The sequence below is a fragment of the Maylandia zebra genome, linkage group LG22 (assembly GCF_041146795.1).
Source record: "Maylandia zebra isolate NMK-2024a linkage group LG22, Mzebra_GT3a, whole genome shotgun sequence".
Taxonomy (NCBI): domain Eukaryota; kingdom Metazoa; phylum Chordata; class Actinopteri; order Cichliformes; family Cichlidae; genus Maylandia; species Maylandia zebra.
The window spans coordinates 14,309,360-14,328,248 of record NC_135187.1 but is presented as its reverse complement, the minus strand read 5'-3'; the positions used below and the strand labels follow the sequence as shown (position 1 = coordinate 14,328,248).

General features: G+C 41.4%; 2 protein-coding genes across 4 annotated transcripts; one reads left to right on the top strand and one right to left on the bottom strand.

Moving 5' to 3' along the window:
- Nucleotides 1–1,242: 1,242 nt before the first annotated feature.
- pygo2 (pygopus homolog 2 (Drosophila)) lies at nucleotides 1,243–7,770 on the bottom strand. 3 transcript variants are annotated; one of them, XM_004549079.4, is made up of 4 exons: nucleotides 7,568–7,770; nucleotides 6,796–6,859; nucleotides 6,130–6,182; nucleotides 1,243–4,421 (listed from the first exon to the last, which is right to left on the bottom strand). In XM_004549079.4, the coding sequence occupies exons 2-4, from the start codon at nucleotides 6,845–6,847 to the stop codon at nucleotides 2,763–2,765; spliced, it is 1,764 nt and encodes a 587-aa protein (XP_004549136.1). In that variant the 5' UTR covers nucleotides 6,848–6,859; nucleotides 7,568–7,770; the 3' UTR covers nucleotides 1,243–2,762. The 3 variants fall into 3 exon arrangements, with proteins under 3 accessions (XP_004549136.1, XP_004549135.1, XP_004549137.1); XM_004549078.4 differs by having other exon boundaries at nucleotides 6,796–7,770; XM_004549080.4 differs by lacking the exon at nucleotides 6,796–6,859.
- Nucleotides 7,771–8,892: 1,122 nt separating this feature from the next.
- Nucleotides 8,893–17,491, top strand: LOC101474841 (SH2 domain-containing adapter protein E). The gene is made up of 6 exons (XM_004549077.4): nucleotides 8,893–9,889; nucleotides 12,194–12,320; nucleotides 14,031–14,267; nucleotides 14,647–14,881; nucleotides 15,215–15,334; nucleotides 15,933–17,491. Exons 1-6 carry the CDS (start codon nucleotides 9,371–9,373, stop codon nucleotides 16,114–16,116), a joined length of 1,422 nt encoding a protein of 473 aa, XP_004549134.3. The 5' UTR covers nucleotides 8,893–9,370; the 3' UTR covers nucleotides 16,117–17,491.
- The last annotated feature ends 1,398 nt before the right edge of the window (nucleotides 17,492–18,889 follow it).

The window sequence follows — 18,889 nt, the reverse complement described above, 5'->3', positions numbered from 1 at the left end:
GAACTCCTGCAGGTACAGGTCTGTAAAAAGTATGCTGCTTTCATGAAGTGGTTAAGTAGCAGCCAGGTGCCGCTAATCAAATGTGCTTAACTGATCAACAGCAAATGTAATACATAAACACTGTTCAGATGTGTTAGCATAATGCTGAGTAGAGACATCAACAATGGTCTTAGAGAAGCCAATGTTTCTGCCCATCAGGGTTATAAGGCCATCGCCATACAATTTTAAGTCCATTGTTCTGCACTAAGATTATTCACAAGTGCAAAACATTCAGGACAGCTGCCAGTCTTCCCACGAGCGGATGTGCCAGCAAATTTAACCCATGGTCAGACCAAGAAATCCAGGACAATAAAAACCCCAGGGCCTCGGTTAGAATGTTAAATGACATAATAGTACAATTAAAAAAAAAAAAAAAAAGACTGAACAACTATGAATTTTTTTGGAAGGATGCCAGAAGAAAGGCAAAAAGCAACACAACTTAGGTTTGCAAAGATGGATCGGAACAGACTGCAAGACTTGTGGAACAATGTCCTTTGGACAGATGAGTTTAAAGTAGATGTTTGGCCATAATTCACAGCATATCAGCACAACTACCTCCTACCAACTGTCAAGCATAGTGCTGGAGGTGTGATGTTTTGGGCTTGCTTTGCAGCCACAGAGTACCCTTCTGTATACCAAAATATTCTACAGCCAAATGTGTTCAACCTAAACTGGGCACACCAGCAAATCTACAACAGAATGGCTGAAAAAGAAAAGAATGATGTTATTTAATTAATGCTGCCAAATGTAGTACAGTTTTTCAGGGGACTACACAGTCCTATGAAAACTGTATAAAGCTAATTATTTCAAATATTAAGATAATTTGCTTTAAACATTTCCCTTTTTATGAATGTAGTAATTGGTTCTAACTTGAACTAATTAAAAGGAGAAAAATATTTTAAGGAATCTGATTTCATTATTGCTATTTTTCAGAATACTTGCAAATTAGTAAATTAGACATTAAGTGTTTTTTGAGTCACAATAGTATTACGAATCAGTTATTCATCCATTAATAAAGGCTTAACAAAATAATGTAATAATCCCAGCTGAACAAACCATTAATAAAGCCACACAAATATTAAAGAAGCACCGTTAACTCGGCATTTACAGCAAACAACATTGTTGCGTTTTCTAATCATTTTAATAGAATGATTAGCAGATAAAAGTTAAAAATGGGAATAAAAACAGACATGGACAAGTACAAAAAAATCTGTCTTTACTTCAAGAGTTCAGTACCTTTCTGTTCCCCACCGGGTATAGGACTCTCTGGTTCCTCCAGGTTCCACCAGGAGGCACCAGAGCAGAACAAGAGCACAGCACGAATACCAGTACAAAATAAAAGGGAACAGCTGAGAGCAAGAAAAGAAAGGCAACTTGGACATTGATTAAAGAAAATTAAGGAAAGCGAGAAGAAAGAGAAACATCTTATACTGCTCCAGAAAAGTGAAAAATGGGTATTTTTTTTCTTCGTTCTTTTGTTATTTGGTCTACTTTAAGGTCTCCTGCAGTTCAGAAACCAGAATATAAACATCAACAAATCAGACACTTACTGCATTGGCTCACATGCACCCCCCTCGCCCATCTTGATTTTTTTTTTCATTTTTTTTTTTTTTTTTGAAAAAGGACTATGCACATCTGATATGACATGATGTCACTACTTGCTATGCCAACACCACCCAAAAGCACTGATTTCACAATTTATGATGTACTGCAGAGATAAAAATAAAACAGCCGACTCAAACGCACTGTATAAAAACAAAACGTCATATCACCGAGACGCACGACTTCAACTCATTATTTTGATCATTGGCAGAGTCTGCGACATGTTCACAGCTGATGGAAGATCCAGACAAATGTTTTGTCCTAATATTTACAACTATTTCGACAGCATGATCCTCTGTGAAGTGCGGATGAAATCTCCGTCCGAGTCTCCTTTGGATTATTCAGCACTGGGTATAAAATGATACAAGAAGTAAGAGCCAAAGAGTGTGTGTGTGTGGATGCGCAGGAACTGTTAAAAAAAATTCGTACCCCAGCTGACACTTAAGATTTCACAATACACATGATGCTGAGGTTTTTACACTGCAATATAGTGATGTTTTTCTCCTTTTTCATTCACTTTCTTGCAGTAAAACAAAAGAAGAAGAAAAAAGGCTAACATGTGATAGGGCAGTACTAGACTCAAGCGTTTTAGTAAGATGAGAGTCAAATAACGTATCCTCTATTCATTTAGCCTCACCGTACACAGTTGTGGGAATATTTTAACTTCGCCTTCCCCACCTAAAGTGTGTCTGTTTAAGTCATCACCAATATGACACATGAGTGTATCGAGTAAATCACAGTCAGAGTGGGAGCTTCCGTGCCAGTCAGTCACAAACTGTGTGAGGTAGTGTGTTGGTGTCAGTGCTTTGCTGGTTGGCAGGCTAGAGATCTGAAGGACTGTGTAGTTTTAACATTCATCATGTTTTGACTCCTGTAAGAAGGAAGGGGGTGGGGAGGTGGGGCAGAGGAGAAAAAAATAATTTGCCGAGAGTCACTCAAAGTGCTATATATAAGCATGAAAGTCGATGAGCGCGTTTCTCTGTGTAGTGAACAAGTAAAGGGATAGTCAAGAGAAAGCTGGGCAAGTAGCTGACAAGACACACACAGGTCATTCAGTTAGATCAGTCTCTCTATTTGTCTGTAGGCGCCCCAAATCAGTGCTGCTCTCTCTTTTCTACTCCTCAGCTCTCATTGGCTGCCACCAGCTGGCCTAATCCTTGGCGCACAAACACTGCCTGGATGTCCTTGGTCTTGATGCAGAAGTCACAAGCCCAAACAGCAGCGCTCTCTCGAGTCAGCAGCCCATATGCTGGTTCCGTCAGGCCTGTGCAGTCGCGGTGGAACCAGCGCTGGCACGACGCCTCGCAAAGGATGGCGTCTTGGTCGTCGTGCACTTCTGCCATGCAATGACCGCAAGGGAAAATCATCCCAGAGCTGCCGAGTTTTCCAGGGCCAGAGCCGGGCCCGGTTGAGGGGGCAGCAGGGCCAGAAGGCAGGGGAGACTGGGTGTTTGGAGTTGATGTAGAATTAGAGGGGGGATTTGGGTTGCTGCCGGGAGTGTTACCGCCATTGTTGTTGGTCATGTTGTTCTGACCTGAATTGGTGGCTGTATTTGACATGGGACCCCCAGTACCAGTAGTGCTGTTCTGTTGGTTGTAAGGGGTGGAGCCTGGTGCAGAGTTAGGTGGGGTTGACTGTTGCTGCTGCTGGGTAGAGTTGTTAGAGTTAGGGGTGTTTGTATTGCTAGGGGGCTGTAGCTGACTTGGTGTTGGATGCTGGGGCTGACCTGATCCATTCAAGGGACCAGTGGGAGAAGAGTTGGGGTTAGGCTGTGGTGGTGCTGACGGAGGCTGAACAGGCGTACTGGCATTGGGCTGCTGGACATCAGAGTGGCCAGGGAAGCCACCCCCAGGCTGAGGTGGGCCAGAATTTGGAGGCGGCCCAGGTGTTGTATTATTAGGAGGAGGGCCATTTGGATTCATGTTAAGCTGCTGCTGTTGTTGCTGTTGTTGTTGCTGCTGCTGAGGCCCAGGTGGTGCACCACCTCCACCGAAGCTCTTTCCATCCTCGTTGCCTGGCCCCGGTGGGCTGGGGCCAGGGTAAGGGCCATCCTGTGAAGGCGGGAACTGTCCTTGAGGGGGCATTCCTGGCAAGCCTCCCACCATATTGCCACCCGGGCCACCACTCATGCCTCCCATCATGTTCATCCCTGGACCCAAACCTCCTCCCATGGGAGGCAAGGGCCCCCTTGGGCCTCCACCACCAGGTAACGGAGGGCTGTTAAATGGGTGCCCACCCTGTCCGTGCTGCTGTGGAGGCATCCCAAATCGCGGGTGTGGTGGCCCCCCTCCTCCAGGTCCTCCCATACCTCCTGGGGACAACATGGGATTGAATCCTGGCCCTGGATGCATAGGTGGACTAAAGCTGGGTGGCATATTGAACTGAGAGGGGCCACCAGGAGGGAAGCCACCCGCTCCGCCTCCACCTCCACCGCCTCCACCCCCACCACCTCCAAAGCCAGGCATTCCAAAACCTAGCTGGTTGTGGGGTCCAGCATTAGACGGAGGGCCGAATGGGGGCCTCCGTCCAGGCTGGCCACCGCCCGGTCCTCCTGGTCCTCCCATGAAGTTCATACCTCCAGTCATTCTGCTTCCACCTCCATACCCACCTCCTCCGCCGGCACCTGGGCTGGGAAGAAATGGAGCACCACCTGGTCCACCTGCCCCACCAGGTCTGGATGGGGATGCAAAGTCATCGTCAAACGGGTTGGAGGCGACCAGATGGTCCACCATGGGGGTAGGAGGGGGTGCAAACTCAGTGAGGTGGGAGAAACCCGCAGCCTGAAACAGAGAACAAAATACACAATGCATTCTTTCTTTTTTTGCTGCTTATATGAGACCAATTATTTAAATTCTTAGTCTATTAAATGTTTAGGTCAACCTGTTTACTGAGAACATTCTCTTTATTGTAGCAATGTAAATATAGTTTTGTGAAAAAGTATTTGTTCCCTTCCAGATTTATTTTTTGCATATTTTTCACATTTAAATGTTTTAAATCATACAAGTTTTAATATTATACAAAGATAACTCATGTTATCTTTGTAACATGTTATCTTTGTAAAAAACAAAAAAAAAACAAAAGAGCATTTTGTTTTTTTAAGTTATCACCATTAAGTGTTTGCGATAACTGGTATTGAGTTTTTCACATCACATGTGAAGGAATTTTGGCCCACTCTTATTTGCAGAATTGTTTTAATTCAGTAACACACAAGGCAAGGTTTTTGAACATAAACAACCTGTTTAAGGTCATGCTAAAATAACTCAGATTCAAGTACAGACTTTGACTAGGCCACTGCAAAACCTGTTTTTGACCATGCACAACAGCAAGAGGTGGACTTGCTGCTGTGTTTTGGGTCATTTTCCTGCTGCGTAACCAAAGTGAGCTTGAGTTTCAGGGCATTCGTATTTTGTGGTTCCCTAAATTATGCCAGCTTCTCCAGGTCCTCAAGCAGCAAAGCAACCCCAGATCGTCACACTACTACCACCATGTTTTCCTGCTGGTACAATGTTTTTTTTTTTAATGAAATGCTGTGTTAGCTTTACATCAGATGTAACAGGACTCAAACCTTCCAAAACAGTTTCTTTCATCAGACCACAGAATACCTTCGCAAAAGTCTTTGGTGATGTTTTTTGGTAAATGTGAGATAAGCCTTTGTGGTCTGCAGTGGTTTTCTCCTTTCCCATGGGTACTGTTTTGCCCAGTGTCTTTCTTATTGTTGAATCATGAACTCTGACCTTAACTAAGACAAGTGAGACCTGTAGTTCTTTAGATGGTGTTCTGGGTTCTTTTGTGACTGAGGTCCCGGATGAGTCATCGATGTGTTCTTGAAGTAATTTTGGTAGGCTGCTCACTTCTGGGAAGGGTCCCCTCGTTCAAAGTTTTCTTCATTAGTGGATAATGGCTGTCACCGTGTTTCACTTGAACAGGCTGATAGATGTCACAGACTTTGTTTCTCAGCTATTTCTTTAGATCATGGACTTTTTTTTTGGCCTACTTGATTTTAGAATCAGGCACTCAATATTTGAGTGATTTCTTGATTCAACAGGTTTGGCAGTAATCAGGCTTGGGTGTTGCTAGAGAAACTGAACTCCACTTTCCAAAATATGCGGTTAATGACATTTAAATAATGATTTAGAATTAGTTTTTGTTTCTTTGTTTGTTTTTAATACAATTCCAGCAGACTTCGGCTAGCTTTGTTCTCCTAAGAAAAGAAATCATCTCTTAAAAACAGCATTTTAAATTTAGTTGGGTTATATCTGTCAAATATTAAAATTTGTTTAATTATCTAAAAAAAATTTGCATATGGCAAATATGCAAAATAAATAAAATAAAAAAATCAGGAACACAGGAAACAATTTTTCACAACACTGCAGATCGCCAATAACCGTCTAGGTTGGGGAAACCTGTCACTTGAACGAGTGACAAAACGTTTCTCCCACTCAAAAAGTTACGTCCAGATGAACAGAATCAACTTTTAACAGTTTTTACCTGAGCCGTGGATTTCCTTGCCTTTTTCTTCTCCGGGCTCTTCATCTGTGAAGCTGAAAAAGAAAAACATGAAAGGGAGGGGTGGAAAGATGGAAACACCATAAGTTACAACAAACACAGCATCCATGTCTCATGCTTTTGGTTCACCACCATACTGTAGCAGCATCACATTTGGATTGGCCAATACCCCTTAGTGACAGATTGGAGCAGCTTTAGACCTAGGGCCTCTTTGTCAAGTCCAACAGTTGAGATGGATTCAATGATGGGACATAGACTGGCATGAGGACAAGATGCTAAACATCCAGGCGTTATCATCACCAAGGTTATGAAGCCTTGAATCGCAAATGACCCAGGCAGACCAAATGACCCAGGCAAGAGGGAGAGAGGCCGCAAACAGAGGCAGAAGAGGTAAGGTCAATGAGGGAGACAGGAAAAGACGAAGACATGAGAACGAGGAAACGGAATTGAAGGTACATTGATAGCAAGATAGACATGAACCCCGTTCACAGATCCACTCTGTGAGAAACAGCCACCACCGGAGACAGTCGTGAAGTTTACATATGGGGGAGGCGAGAAGGGATTTGCTAACAGCACCAGTGCAGCCCATTGCAGCGCAGTAATGGATGATTCCGATCTGATTTGGAGATGGGTGAAATTAATTCCTACCTCTGCTTCGTTTTCCTTGTCCCGCCTGTAGTCTCCCCGAGTCGGCAGCCATTGGCTAATATGACTGTCGGTGAAGTGGCAAATCACCGTTCATATGCAAGAAAAAAAAGTTAAAAATGACGACGTCTTGAAAGCTATAGGGCGACTAGGTGGATTCTGCCTTCAGGTCATGTCAGTAACGCTACCATTAATATCATCACAACATAAACTGGCACTTAGTGGTAACTAGATAAGCTGGCCCAGGTCTGCAAACTCCTTTCCAGCTGCAAATCTTTGGCCACGGTGTCTGTCACGCCGGGTTTTTGGTCACCAAATCACCGTCACTTAAGACTGAGCACGTTCACGGTTTTTTTTGCAAGCCAGTTTCTACTAGCTGAGTGAAACTGGTTGCTTGATACCTGGCTCTGCCTGCCAGTACAAGCAGCAAGTTACAGAGCAACCCCCTCCCTCTCTCTCAATGATCACTTACAGATGTGTAGCTATGACCAGCTAGCTAACGCAAGCTAGTTACTACCTTGGCTAACTAGCTAGCCACGTTACTCAGTGTGGCTAGCTAGTAGCGACAAAAAATCCGAGAGCGTGGTTCAGCTTTCTACATCCAAGTGTGAACATATGCACTCAATTTCACTCATCAAAGCATTTATGACTTAAAGAAATCGGTTATGTTTTTGAAAAAAAAAGCTGTTGTTTACTTTGCTAACATTAGCTTACTAGCTAACGTTAGCATGCTACTAATAGCCATCTTGCAGACTGTCTTGGAAGCAAACTGTACCCTTTCTCCGTTGCTCGCTCTGCTGTCCTTTAAATTGAAAATCTCTGGTGTGTCATTGCCAGCAAACCAGTCGTCACACGGTGTATGCTTGTCGGTTTCACCATTCAACTATAATTCATTCAAAAACGCAAATTTTGCCATAATTATCATGGCCTTCTATCGCAACCGGACAAAGAGGGATAAAGCGAGAGTATCGCGCACCGTGGAAGGTTCTATCTCAAAACCAATATGGGGGTGTCGAAAGGTATCCGTAAAAACTATAAAGCGTACATATAAGAATTTCTCTTAAAAGACCACTTGTATTGCATAACACATGAGAGTTTAAGATGTTGTATCAGAAGAATTATCACTATTATCCTCGATATCCTTATTATTTGAATCTATAGAATATGTACACACCTTTGATTGACGTAGGTGAAGCGGCCTAGAACGGACCATTTTTCAACGATACCCTGTACAGTTAAAGTAGTGATGCACATCTTAAGTAGAAGTTGTTAATTAAGTACGTTATTAAGTGGCATATTGATGATCATTCACCAATATTGTATAAAAAATACGGATACTTTGAACACAAAAGCCATTATACAGTTCTGTACAGGACCTACTAAGTGGGGAACCGCATAGAAAACCAACACAAATCCAGTTTATTTGCCACAGAAGTTATACGAATAATATTTTACGATTTACCTGAGGTCACATCTGCACAATAACTGTAACCTTAACTAGGTTAAAAAAAAGCAAGGGCCAGCTCAAATATTTAAAATAAAAAATATATATCTGTCACAGGGATCGTTTTGTGGAGTACTTAGGATGAGGAATTAACCCTGCGGTGTTTACTTTGTGTAAATAATAATGAAAAACAGTTAAAAAATCACATGGTTGAATTCAGTTCTTGTTTGTCAATGTTTATGTATATAATTCTTATTTTTTTATTAAGATTAAATGTTAATAATGACCTAAATATAATATTCAACTGCATCTGTCAGTTTTATGAAAATTCGTCATGAAAAGAAAATGTATAAATGGAAGTGTCACTCTGCACTGTGAAATGTAGAATCTATAATAAAAACACAATTTTATGAAGCATTTATGCTTCTGTTGCTTCATTTCCATATTAAAATAGAGGCCTTTAAAATAAGATCTATAAAGAATAATTGAAGTGTCAGTCTCCTTGTTCGGCTACCTGGACACATGACTCTCTAAATTCCTAAAATGGATATTCTTCCACGCTGTCTACAATTAAAGGCTTATCACCGCCTACCATGTCCTGGCTCCCCCTTCTAGACCTCAGATACCCCCTCCTTTCCACACTCCAGGCACATCCAGGAGGGTCAGTGAAACAGTGGACAGTTTTTAAACTCAGAAAAGCCACCCTGGGAATGGGACCACAAATCAGAATCAAGAAAACCCTGACATTCTTTCGGATCATCCCTCTCCAGAGACATCTCTTCATTCAAAGGGAATAAACTTTTCCTCAGAGTAGAAAAGGGAACAGTTTTAAGAGATCACAGATGGGATAAAATTGAGGTATTTGTTACTGCCTGCCAAACAGGCAGGAGAAACTTTTTTTTATTCGAAATTGAAGATTTAAGAAGAGATCTATTCGCTTACACGCTTTTGTGACATGCTTTAAACTGAGGTGAGGAGATCCAGTCGACACAGACTGTATCCTAGAATAAAGCAGCGGAAGTCTTTTGTTAGAAAGGCTGTGATTTCTAAAGGTGCGTCTCTCGGGCCCTGGTGTATGGAGATACAAAGTGCCGGAACAGGCAGAGAGGTTTGGAGGTTTCCATCCGAGTTACAATGGCAAAGTGGTTCAAAGAGTTCCCCATGAACCTGAAGAATGGTACCGACAGGATCCGCTCAGTCTCCGAATCAGGCACGCAGCCGAGAGCCAATAAAGCAGGTCTGATGGCGAGCATCGGTACCAAAGCGCCGGCCTCCAAAACGGGCCATCGCAAAAACTCCTCCGCGGATAGCACAGGCGGAGGAGGAGGAGTAGGTGGAGGAGTCGGGTCTCTCCTGTCCGGAAGAAACCGAAAAAACTCGGCTATAGAGTTGAGTAGAAACGGCGTGAGCTCTCCGAAAGATGGGAAAGTGTGGGACAACCTCCTGTCTGGGAAAAGTCGCAAGAACTCCAAAGCAGAGCCGGTGTTTGATGAGCAGCCCAGATCCATTAAGAGCTCTCCGTCTGCCAACGCATACATCAGTCGGCTGATCAGAGTGGACAAGCAGGACAAGAGTCCCAGCTTCAACAGCGGTACCATCACCAGCGCAGTGGCACCTGAGGCGGAGAAAGCAGCCCAGTGCAAAACAGAAACCGTAAGTTCCCCTTTCAGATTTAGAAGGTTTAACCCTCCCTGTAAGCTGCCCTATCAGATAAATATTGCTTCTGGGATATGGATCTTTAAAAAACCCCATCTGATTTAAATCGTGTTGTTGTGTAGTTTGAAAATAATTGGAAAAGAGTGAAGACTAGCTAATTAAAAGAGCCCCCCCCCCCCATTATATTTTCAGGGTGCAGCAGCTGTTGGTTCATTTAGATGGAAAATTAAATAGGCCACTAAAAGCTATTAAATACTTAATAATTGTATCCAGAGTATAGTATTTCATTATGTCATTAATTCATTTCGTTGCTTTTCAGATTAAGATTGCACACAGACCTCTAATGGGCCTTAAGAGCATTTATTTTTATTATATTAAACAATAAATTATAAGAATTAGTTCCAACTTAACTGATACATTACACCAGTGATCCACAATAATCTGAAAAAATAACATCTGCTTGCGGTGTTTGTTTGTTTCTGTACTTTATTCAGCCTAATTATACTAGTATAATAAAATCTTATTATATTCTGAGTTATACAAACTTTTCAAGCAGTTGTGGAATAACTTTAACTGACACAGATGTAGCAGCAGTGGATCTAAACCATCTGTTTGCACCTCGTAAGCAAACTCTACACTGAAAGTCATCAAATCTGTTGGCAACAAAGTCGGCCAACAGATTTGAGTCGGCTCTGAAAATTGATATTATTGTTTTGTTTTCTCCCATCCCCCTTTGTCTCTGCTTCCCATTGTGTCCTCTCCTCCTCCTCCTCTCTTTCCGCCTCTCTCTCTTTCTCTTCCTCTCCACCCCTCGCCCATGCGCCCATCTTCCCCACCTTGAAAACAAAGCTGTGGTCAGATGTGAGGCCTTCACCTCCCTCTCGTGCATGCGATATGGCTCAGTGATGTCCTTTTATTCAGCTCCTCCCTCTACCTCATCCCTCTCTCTTACTACATTCATCCCCTCCCTCCAGTAATGGCTATCATGTTATAAAAAGCAGAGGTTACTTGACACTCAGGCGTTAACCCAAGTGCCCTCCAGCTCAGTTTAAAAAAACCCCACAGAATCACAGAAAAGTGAGGGAAAAGATGATAAGAAAAAAAAGACATTTGCAGTTGCTGCTGGGTTTGATCAGTCAAGTTCTTGTAGTTCTAGTCTTGCACATCTAAACTTTTGTTCTCCCATTTAATGAAAAAAAAATGATGCCTTTTTTCACAGGGAGGAAGAGTATAAAACTTGATCAAGGCTTCATATGTCTGTATACTTGTGCTGTCATCTGCACTACTTTGTCCTGCTGAATCCTTCTGATCTAAACCCATTAACAGCTGTCGGTTTGCTCATTTACACTTGTCAGGCTGAGTTTTTTCACCTTTATTCAAACTCCAAAGGCAGCTGGAAGTGATTTTAGGGAGGCAGTTTTTACAGCCTGCCATTGTCTCTCATGGCTTGTAAAATAAACAAGAAATTCTGTGTCACTGATAAGGTGACAGGACACTCGCGTGTGATTGATGCAGCAGAATAATTGAGGTTAAGTAAATATGCAGAGACAATAGACTTCAGTAAATGTGTAAAACAAGACATTAAATATTCTTCTAACTGAAGCCTGTCTCGCTGTTTACTGAAGTTAATTTAATACCTCGTTCCCAGTGTCTTCAGGGAAGCTGAGACTAAATTTTATCACAAGAAAAAACATCTGGAAAATGCTTAGTTTTTTCTGCTTATCTTCAAATTTTAGGATCTGTTGTAACTTTTTTCTTTGTATTAAATATTTTATGTTGACATCTGTTCTTATTAAAAAGGAGTACTATCAAACTTTTGTTCTCCCAAAAGAAAAAAAGAGGCTCTGACAGGATACAGTGTAAAGGTTATTTTTCACTATTTTTGACATTTTATAGACAAAAAAAGTATGAAAATGGCTTCAAGGCCAAGTTTTAATGAAAGCATTGTTAGTTTGAGCTGTATTTCATGCTAGAGATGATGGATGACATTATATTTAGCACCTGCTATAAGACAATTTATTATGTTGTTACCTCTGCTCAGGTTGGTGTGTCCTGTTCATTCAGCCTGTCCAACTTTCTTGATTATTGATTATTATAAATAGACCTGCATCCCTTAAATGTTTTAATTGTGATCATCAGCTGACAACATCTGCATTTTCTTTGTCTATATAAGATTACTGCTTGGGCTTTCCTACAGTTTTTCCTTGACCCTTGTCAAACTTTATTCTGAAAACCTTATTTTGTGTTTAAAGAATCTAATTACACATGAAAAAAGAATGATTTCACTGTGTTTTTAACCAGGTCATTATCCTTGAGGACTATGCGGATCCTTTTGATGCTCAGAAAACCAGAGAGCAAAGGGAGGCAGAGAGGGTTGGTGAGAACGATGGCTACATGGAGCCGTACGATGCACAGCAAATGATAACCGGTAAGACTTTGATCAGGATGCTCTGGTCTTTACTCCCACAGGGTCCTCCTGTGACTGACAGCATTCCCATTTTGAGTCTCTCCAGGCAGCGCAGTGAGAACATGAACTCACTCCCGTAGCGCTCTCTCTGTACCCCATCTGGACAATGGGTGTAGTTTCCTGTTCCTGCTTCCTCTTTCCTGCCTCTGTTTCCTGGTACTATTCATTAAAAAGGAAGTTTGCCCTCAGTGCGCTCCCCCCGCATTTATGACACAGTTTTGTTTAAACCCCCATATGGAGCTGTCGGACCATTAATCAAAACTTCCCAGCGTCAAGGAGGACTGGTGACCAGTCGTCCAATCACATGCTCCCCTGACCTTTCCTTCCATCAGTCCATTGTTTAAACTGAAAGAGTTACTCACAATAGCCCGCTGTGAATGAGAAAATGTTTTATTGCTGTAGTAGCTTCTAGTCTGGTGAGTGGCTGTGCGACTTCCACACTTCATCAGAGAAGTCTACTGAGGATGTGATGATGTGAATGAGTCAGTTTAAGAGTCTCAAATCATACTGAGGAAGTAAGCAGTGCACAATACTGTGACTCAGTATACAGCATCCTAATTAATCTTTAGTTGGCAGCTGATCTCAGTGACTAGAACAAAATATATTACATAGATTTTACAGTTATTTTACATCTAGTCGTGATGTTGCTTTAAACTCAATTTGAGCATGATTAGCAAAAATGGTAAACACCCTTCTCTCATGGCCCCTGATTTATGTAGCCGGCTAAATTAATAGTGGTAAACACTTGTCTCAGTCATTAAATGCATTGCCCTCTTTAACGTGAAATGTAACGGCTTCTGTTTTTTCCCCTGAAGGTCGCTGTTTTATTTTATGAAAGTGTAATAACTTTCAACCTTGCTCTAAAACGCAGCAGGACTCTTTGCAATAATAACCTTTTTCTACTCTTTTGAAAATGGCTTAAGCTGCCTTAACGTGTTTGTTGTTGTGAATTGGCACATATGAATAAAAAACTCAATTGAAATTACTTCAGATTTTCACTTGTTAACACTGACATAACAAAATAAGACGATATCACGATTCAAAGATTTAATTATTCTTTATTGCACATAATAAATCTCTGTGTGGTAGTTCTCTGCTTAAAACACACACACACACACACACACACACACACACACACACACACACACACACACACACACACACACACACACACACACACACACACACACAATAAATAGATATACACAATACATTAAAAGGCAGCATTGTAAACTTGATGTAAAGTGCAGCTGTCCAGTGCATGTCTCTGAACCTGAATAATCCATTCAAATCACTGGAACATATCATAAGTCATGTTATGGACCAAAATCTATTCAAATGCAACTTATTAGCATTGATTTATGGATTAAGGATATTTACAGATTAGTAGTTGTAATAACAAATGATTAAGAATGAATCTCTATGCCCTTCTTGATGAGTTTTTGTGGACGTCATGGTCACTATGGCAGCAGTGACTCCTTTTATTGTAGTTTTTGGTCCAGAGATTTGATGCTAACTGCTCCAGTGTTTTTTCAGTCTCCAGCCCACAGCTGTTGCCATTCACTGATGCCATCTTCCTTATTCAGCTACTGGAGGTGATGCATCACTGCAGCCTTCCTCTCCAGGTCCAGGTGCTTATGTCTGATTATATTTTAATCTCTTGCTTTCTAGAGATCAGACGTCGAGGATCTAAAGACCTGCTAAAGGTGTGTGCGGTGATGGAGGGGAGTGAGGCAACAGCAGATGAAGCTCATCCTGCCCCCGTACAGATCTATGACATCCCGTACGAGGAAGGTGGCGACAGCGAGAAGACGGCAATCACGCGGCCAGAGCTGGACACTCGTCCCTCCACTGAGTATGAGCTACCCTGGGAGTGGAAGAAGGAGCATATTGTTAAAACCCTATCAGGTACAGTAGAATTTATTCATGTCTTCTCATACTATAGCCATGCAATAAAAGCCAACAGCAAGACCCCCCCCCCCAAAATAACATACATTTGTGCATCTGTGCACTCCTGAGTCGACTTTGCTCCACTTTTCAACCAGTTTCTTTATAGAAACAGTGTTTCTACAACCCAACTAGATAAATGTGAACCAGCCAGCACTAGCCTCACATTTATATTTTATTACTGCATAGACCAACTGCATACTGAAAAGCATCATGTAGCAGCATCAAAGTCTGTGTTATTATTTTATATTGACGGGAGGCTTCTGCACCCAGTTCAAACTGCAGTCAGCTGTTTCTTTACATAAATTCTTATCTTCTCGTGGTGCTCGTCTTCCCCTAGCACAGTTTGACAGCTCTGATCGCACCACCAAAGATGAGACGCCTCACCCTACACTTACTAGACAGCCCCAACATCCACCAGCCCAGCATCAGCATCAGCATCGGAGGCAGAAAAGCTGGACCCAAAAGATTCTGAGATCCTCTCTGCCAGCCCTGCTGCCATCTTCTACCTCCAGCAGCAGCTCTGAAACCGAGGCCTGCTCCGTGGACCCCTCCCTGCCACTGGAAAAACAGAGGTGAGGAGGTTCTTATGTACTCGTTGCACCAGGATAGTAAATGTTTCATTTTATTAATGTGAATCTTGACAAATGAAGTGAGGCAGAATCGGAGTTGTACCTCACAGTGGGGAATGTTCCTCATAGACACATAAAACAGTTTCTCCAGGAATTTCATGGTCACAGTGTGCATCTGTTTCTTATTCTGGCTATAAATCTCACTCCTGAGCACTAATAAATTTTTGTGTTATGTAAGAGTAATGCTCATTTCCAAGGAGTTGCATAAAATGAGGACCTACACATAATCAGTTGCAGATGAAATGACATCTCCCTCGCTCCCACCCTCTGTCTCAGCTGGTACCATGGCTGTGTGACTCGGCAGGAGGCGGAGTTTCAGCTGCACTCCTGCAAAGAGGCCAGCTTCCTGGTCCGGAACAGCGAGTCGGACAACAGCAAGTACTCCATCGCCCTCAAGTGAGTGCAGTCTGAAAGTGCATTGACACTGTGTGGAGAGCTGAAATGTTGCTTACCTAATTCACATGAATCATTGATGTATCACAAGATTAAAATAAGTAAGATCCTAAGCTAAAGAGCTTGAAGTATATAATTTAATTAAGCTTGTTAAGACTGTTCTACGTTTTTGCTTAAAATTATATCTTTATATGTGAGCAGAATGGCTTCATGTTGAATATAGAGCTACCAGGGAGGAGGAAAAGAGAAGCACATCAGAGGATTCATGGATGTAGTGAAGGAGGACGTAGAGAATGTTGACAAAAGAGCATAGGGATAGGGTGCAATGGAGGCAGATGATCAGCAGATGAAGCTGATTTATAAGTAAATATATCCAAGTTACACTTCATATACAGGATACACATATTTTTATTCATATTTTATATTTCAGTAACTAATTTGAAACTAAGATTCCCACTTAAAGTGCAAAGCTGAACAGGGAAGAGAGACAGACTACTGCTGGTTTTGTCCATCTGTTATCAGTTTTGGATGTTCGGCTGCGCAGTCAAATCTTGTTTTTCTTTTCCTCTCCTGTGTGTGTGTGTGTGTGTGTGTGAGTCAGGACCAGTCAGGGATGCGTTCATATAATTGTTGCCCAAACGAAAGAAAATGGCTACACCCTGGATCAGAGCAGCTGCGTGTTCCCCAGCATCCCAGAGGTGGTGCACCACTACTCCACTCAGCGTCTGCCTTTCAACGGAGCAGAGCACATGACCCTGCTGCACCCAGTGCCTCGCATCCACTGACTCAAACATAACTTAGCTTGACTATGCAAAACAAACACACCCTGGATGTTTGTAAGGGAGAAGAAATGGTTCCAAAAAGCAATCAAAACATCAGCTCTGATTTCAGGGAACTATCATCCATACAGCAAACTCACCCTGCCTTATGTGGTCTTTTTTATTATCTTTATTTCATCACCAAATTGACTGCGACTGTCTCCATATCTAAAATGTACAATTGGCTGCTTCCTTTATTTCACTTTGTTGTGCAGCTCATGCAAAACATCCATGCTGGTGTTTTGCATGCAAGCAAGCTCAGCAGGGACGATGGGGCACTTTTACTGATAAAAAGTCACTTGAAGTTTGTAAACACACAAGATGTTTTAATCACTCACTATGTTTATGCCAAAAGCTACAATGTGACACTGTCTATGAAGCAGAAAGTACTTTTGCGATGGAGACCTAACATTTCAGTTGGCTCTCTTTCGCCCTCTAGTGGAGCTGCTGGGACATTGTACCAAATTCCCAACAAAAAGAATTCTCCACACACAAAAACCCATGCACATAAGCATTTAATTCCACTTACAAACATATGAACAAAGCCCATCTATTTTATGTGTATCATCTTAATGCATTTCTAATTTATGATTGTATGCTTGTTGGTTATCTGTAACCACGGTGCCTCAAAGATTTCCACTGTGTTACTGTGAATGAGGGTGTTGTTTCTGCTGTATTATCTGCACTGTGAAGAGTTGGTGATTCACCCTGGTGCAATGTGCTTGAAGACACGAAAGCTTTACAATAGTTAGAGCTGAGGCTGAATTTTAATGTCTGGGCCCAGCTTAATGAGACTTTTGGGGGAGCACGTGTAAAGGAGTTCTGCATATTACTGTGATTTGTGGTAAGAAAACTTTAGATAAAATTTTTTAATATGACCCACGACTGATGGCGTAATTACCCAATAAATGAACAGAATTTCAATGTATTTTATTAGAAGTTACAATGTAATTATACATATCTACAAATTCTTAAAGTTAGGTACACTAGAATATGTGGGAAACAAGTCAGGTTTTAACAGGAAATAAACAATAATACTGTAACCTAACCCTTACGTGATTTTAAGGTGTTATACACAATGAAGACCCTCCCATTTTCTGTACACTTCTTTTGAAAATTACTGTTGAACAGTGATTGTGAAAAAAACAAACAAAAAAATAGGTTAGACTTGGCTTCAGGGGCGGATATACAGGGGGTGGGGCAACTGCCCCCAAGCTGTAGAGCCTTGCCCTCCTTTTATGTCTTTAAAATACTTGTAAAAACTAATTGTCTAAAATTACCCACCTAAAATTGTCTTTGTTTTCTTAGAAGAGATAATGATACAATAAATTGTTTTAAAGTGTTTTTGTTTATATGTTGTTGACTCCATTAACATATATGGGATTTTCACTACTTCAGAAGAGGTATGTGCCACCCTGCCTCAACCTCTCGCCCCTCCTTTGCCCCCCTATGTAAAACTTTGTAGATCCGCCACTGCTTGGCTCCACAATTAGGTCACAAATATCTGCAAGTTGTGCCATTCATGTTTTCTTGTAAGATTGTAAGCAAGAAGAGTCTTTATCACATTTTTATTGGTAAAATAACAGGACATTTAAATAATGGAACATCCACAATACACGTCAACATAAGGAATATTCAAAAAAGATGCAAACAAAGAAAAGAAAAAGAAAGATAAAGATGTAAAACGCCAAGGTTATTCCACTCCATATTATGACCTCCCAAAAAAGATGGGGGAAATATTGTTTTGTTTTTCTGTAAAATTACCATGAAATTACACTTACACAGTATTTTAATTTACTTATAGTATTTTTATATATCTTAGTTTCCTATAAAAACCTGACTTGTTACTCCCTATTTTAGTGTGCCTACCTTTTAAGTATTTGTAGTTAAATATAGTTACATAGTAATTTTAAATAAATTACAGGGCTCCTACAGTAAAAGTGCATGAAAGAAATGCCAGTCTCGTCTCTGTTTAACGTTCCCTTGTTTCTAATGCTGCTATCCCTCAGGTGTAATGCCCTCTGGTGCTAAACGGCAGAAGTGCAAACTGGTGACTATATTATATTCACTGAAGTCTTAATGTGTGTTTCTTCTTGCGTTCTAAATCTAAAATATTTGGCATTGTGTCTTTACTCTTAAATGCTGGAATTCATTCTTGGACCACTTTGATCTACAGCACAGTCTCCTGCTAAGCTGTCAGCTGACAAGAAAATCCTTCCAAAGGTTACATTTGGCTTTATTATACATTTTTTGGAGGTCTGCCATTAACATGTCTCTTCAAAGATGTTATGAGAGTACATTTCAAACAGTAGTAATCTGAGGAGACACACCTGCTATAGATTTCATTCTTTTTTTTTTATTATTAGTCTCTTTTGATATATGAAAACCTATTGTGTGAACACTGTAGAGCAGATCATAATAAAAGGTCCTGAATCTCAATGCTGGATATCCCCTGTGAGCCTGTCTCTGATCCCAATAAATCAGCAACATAAACAGCAGAATGTGAGGGTATTTGTGTCAGTGATGAAAGACGGAGAGAGATCAAAGTGTCCCAACATCCTACAGGAGCCGAGTGACTGAATGAGGGCATTTTTGAGCACAATGAATCTTTAAATGTGAGAGATTGATTGTGGTTTTAGCAGTTTGATAATTTACCTGGAGGTTTAGTACTCTGTGCTGCTAATGAGGAGACAGAATAATATTCCAGGTTAAGGGCAAAAGTCCAGTGGGGAGTTCAGGT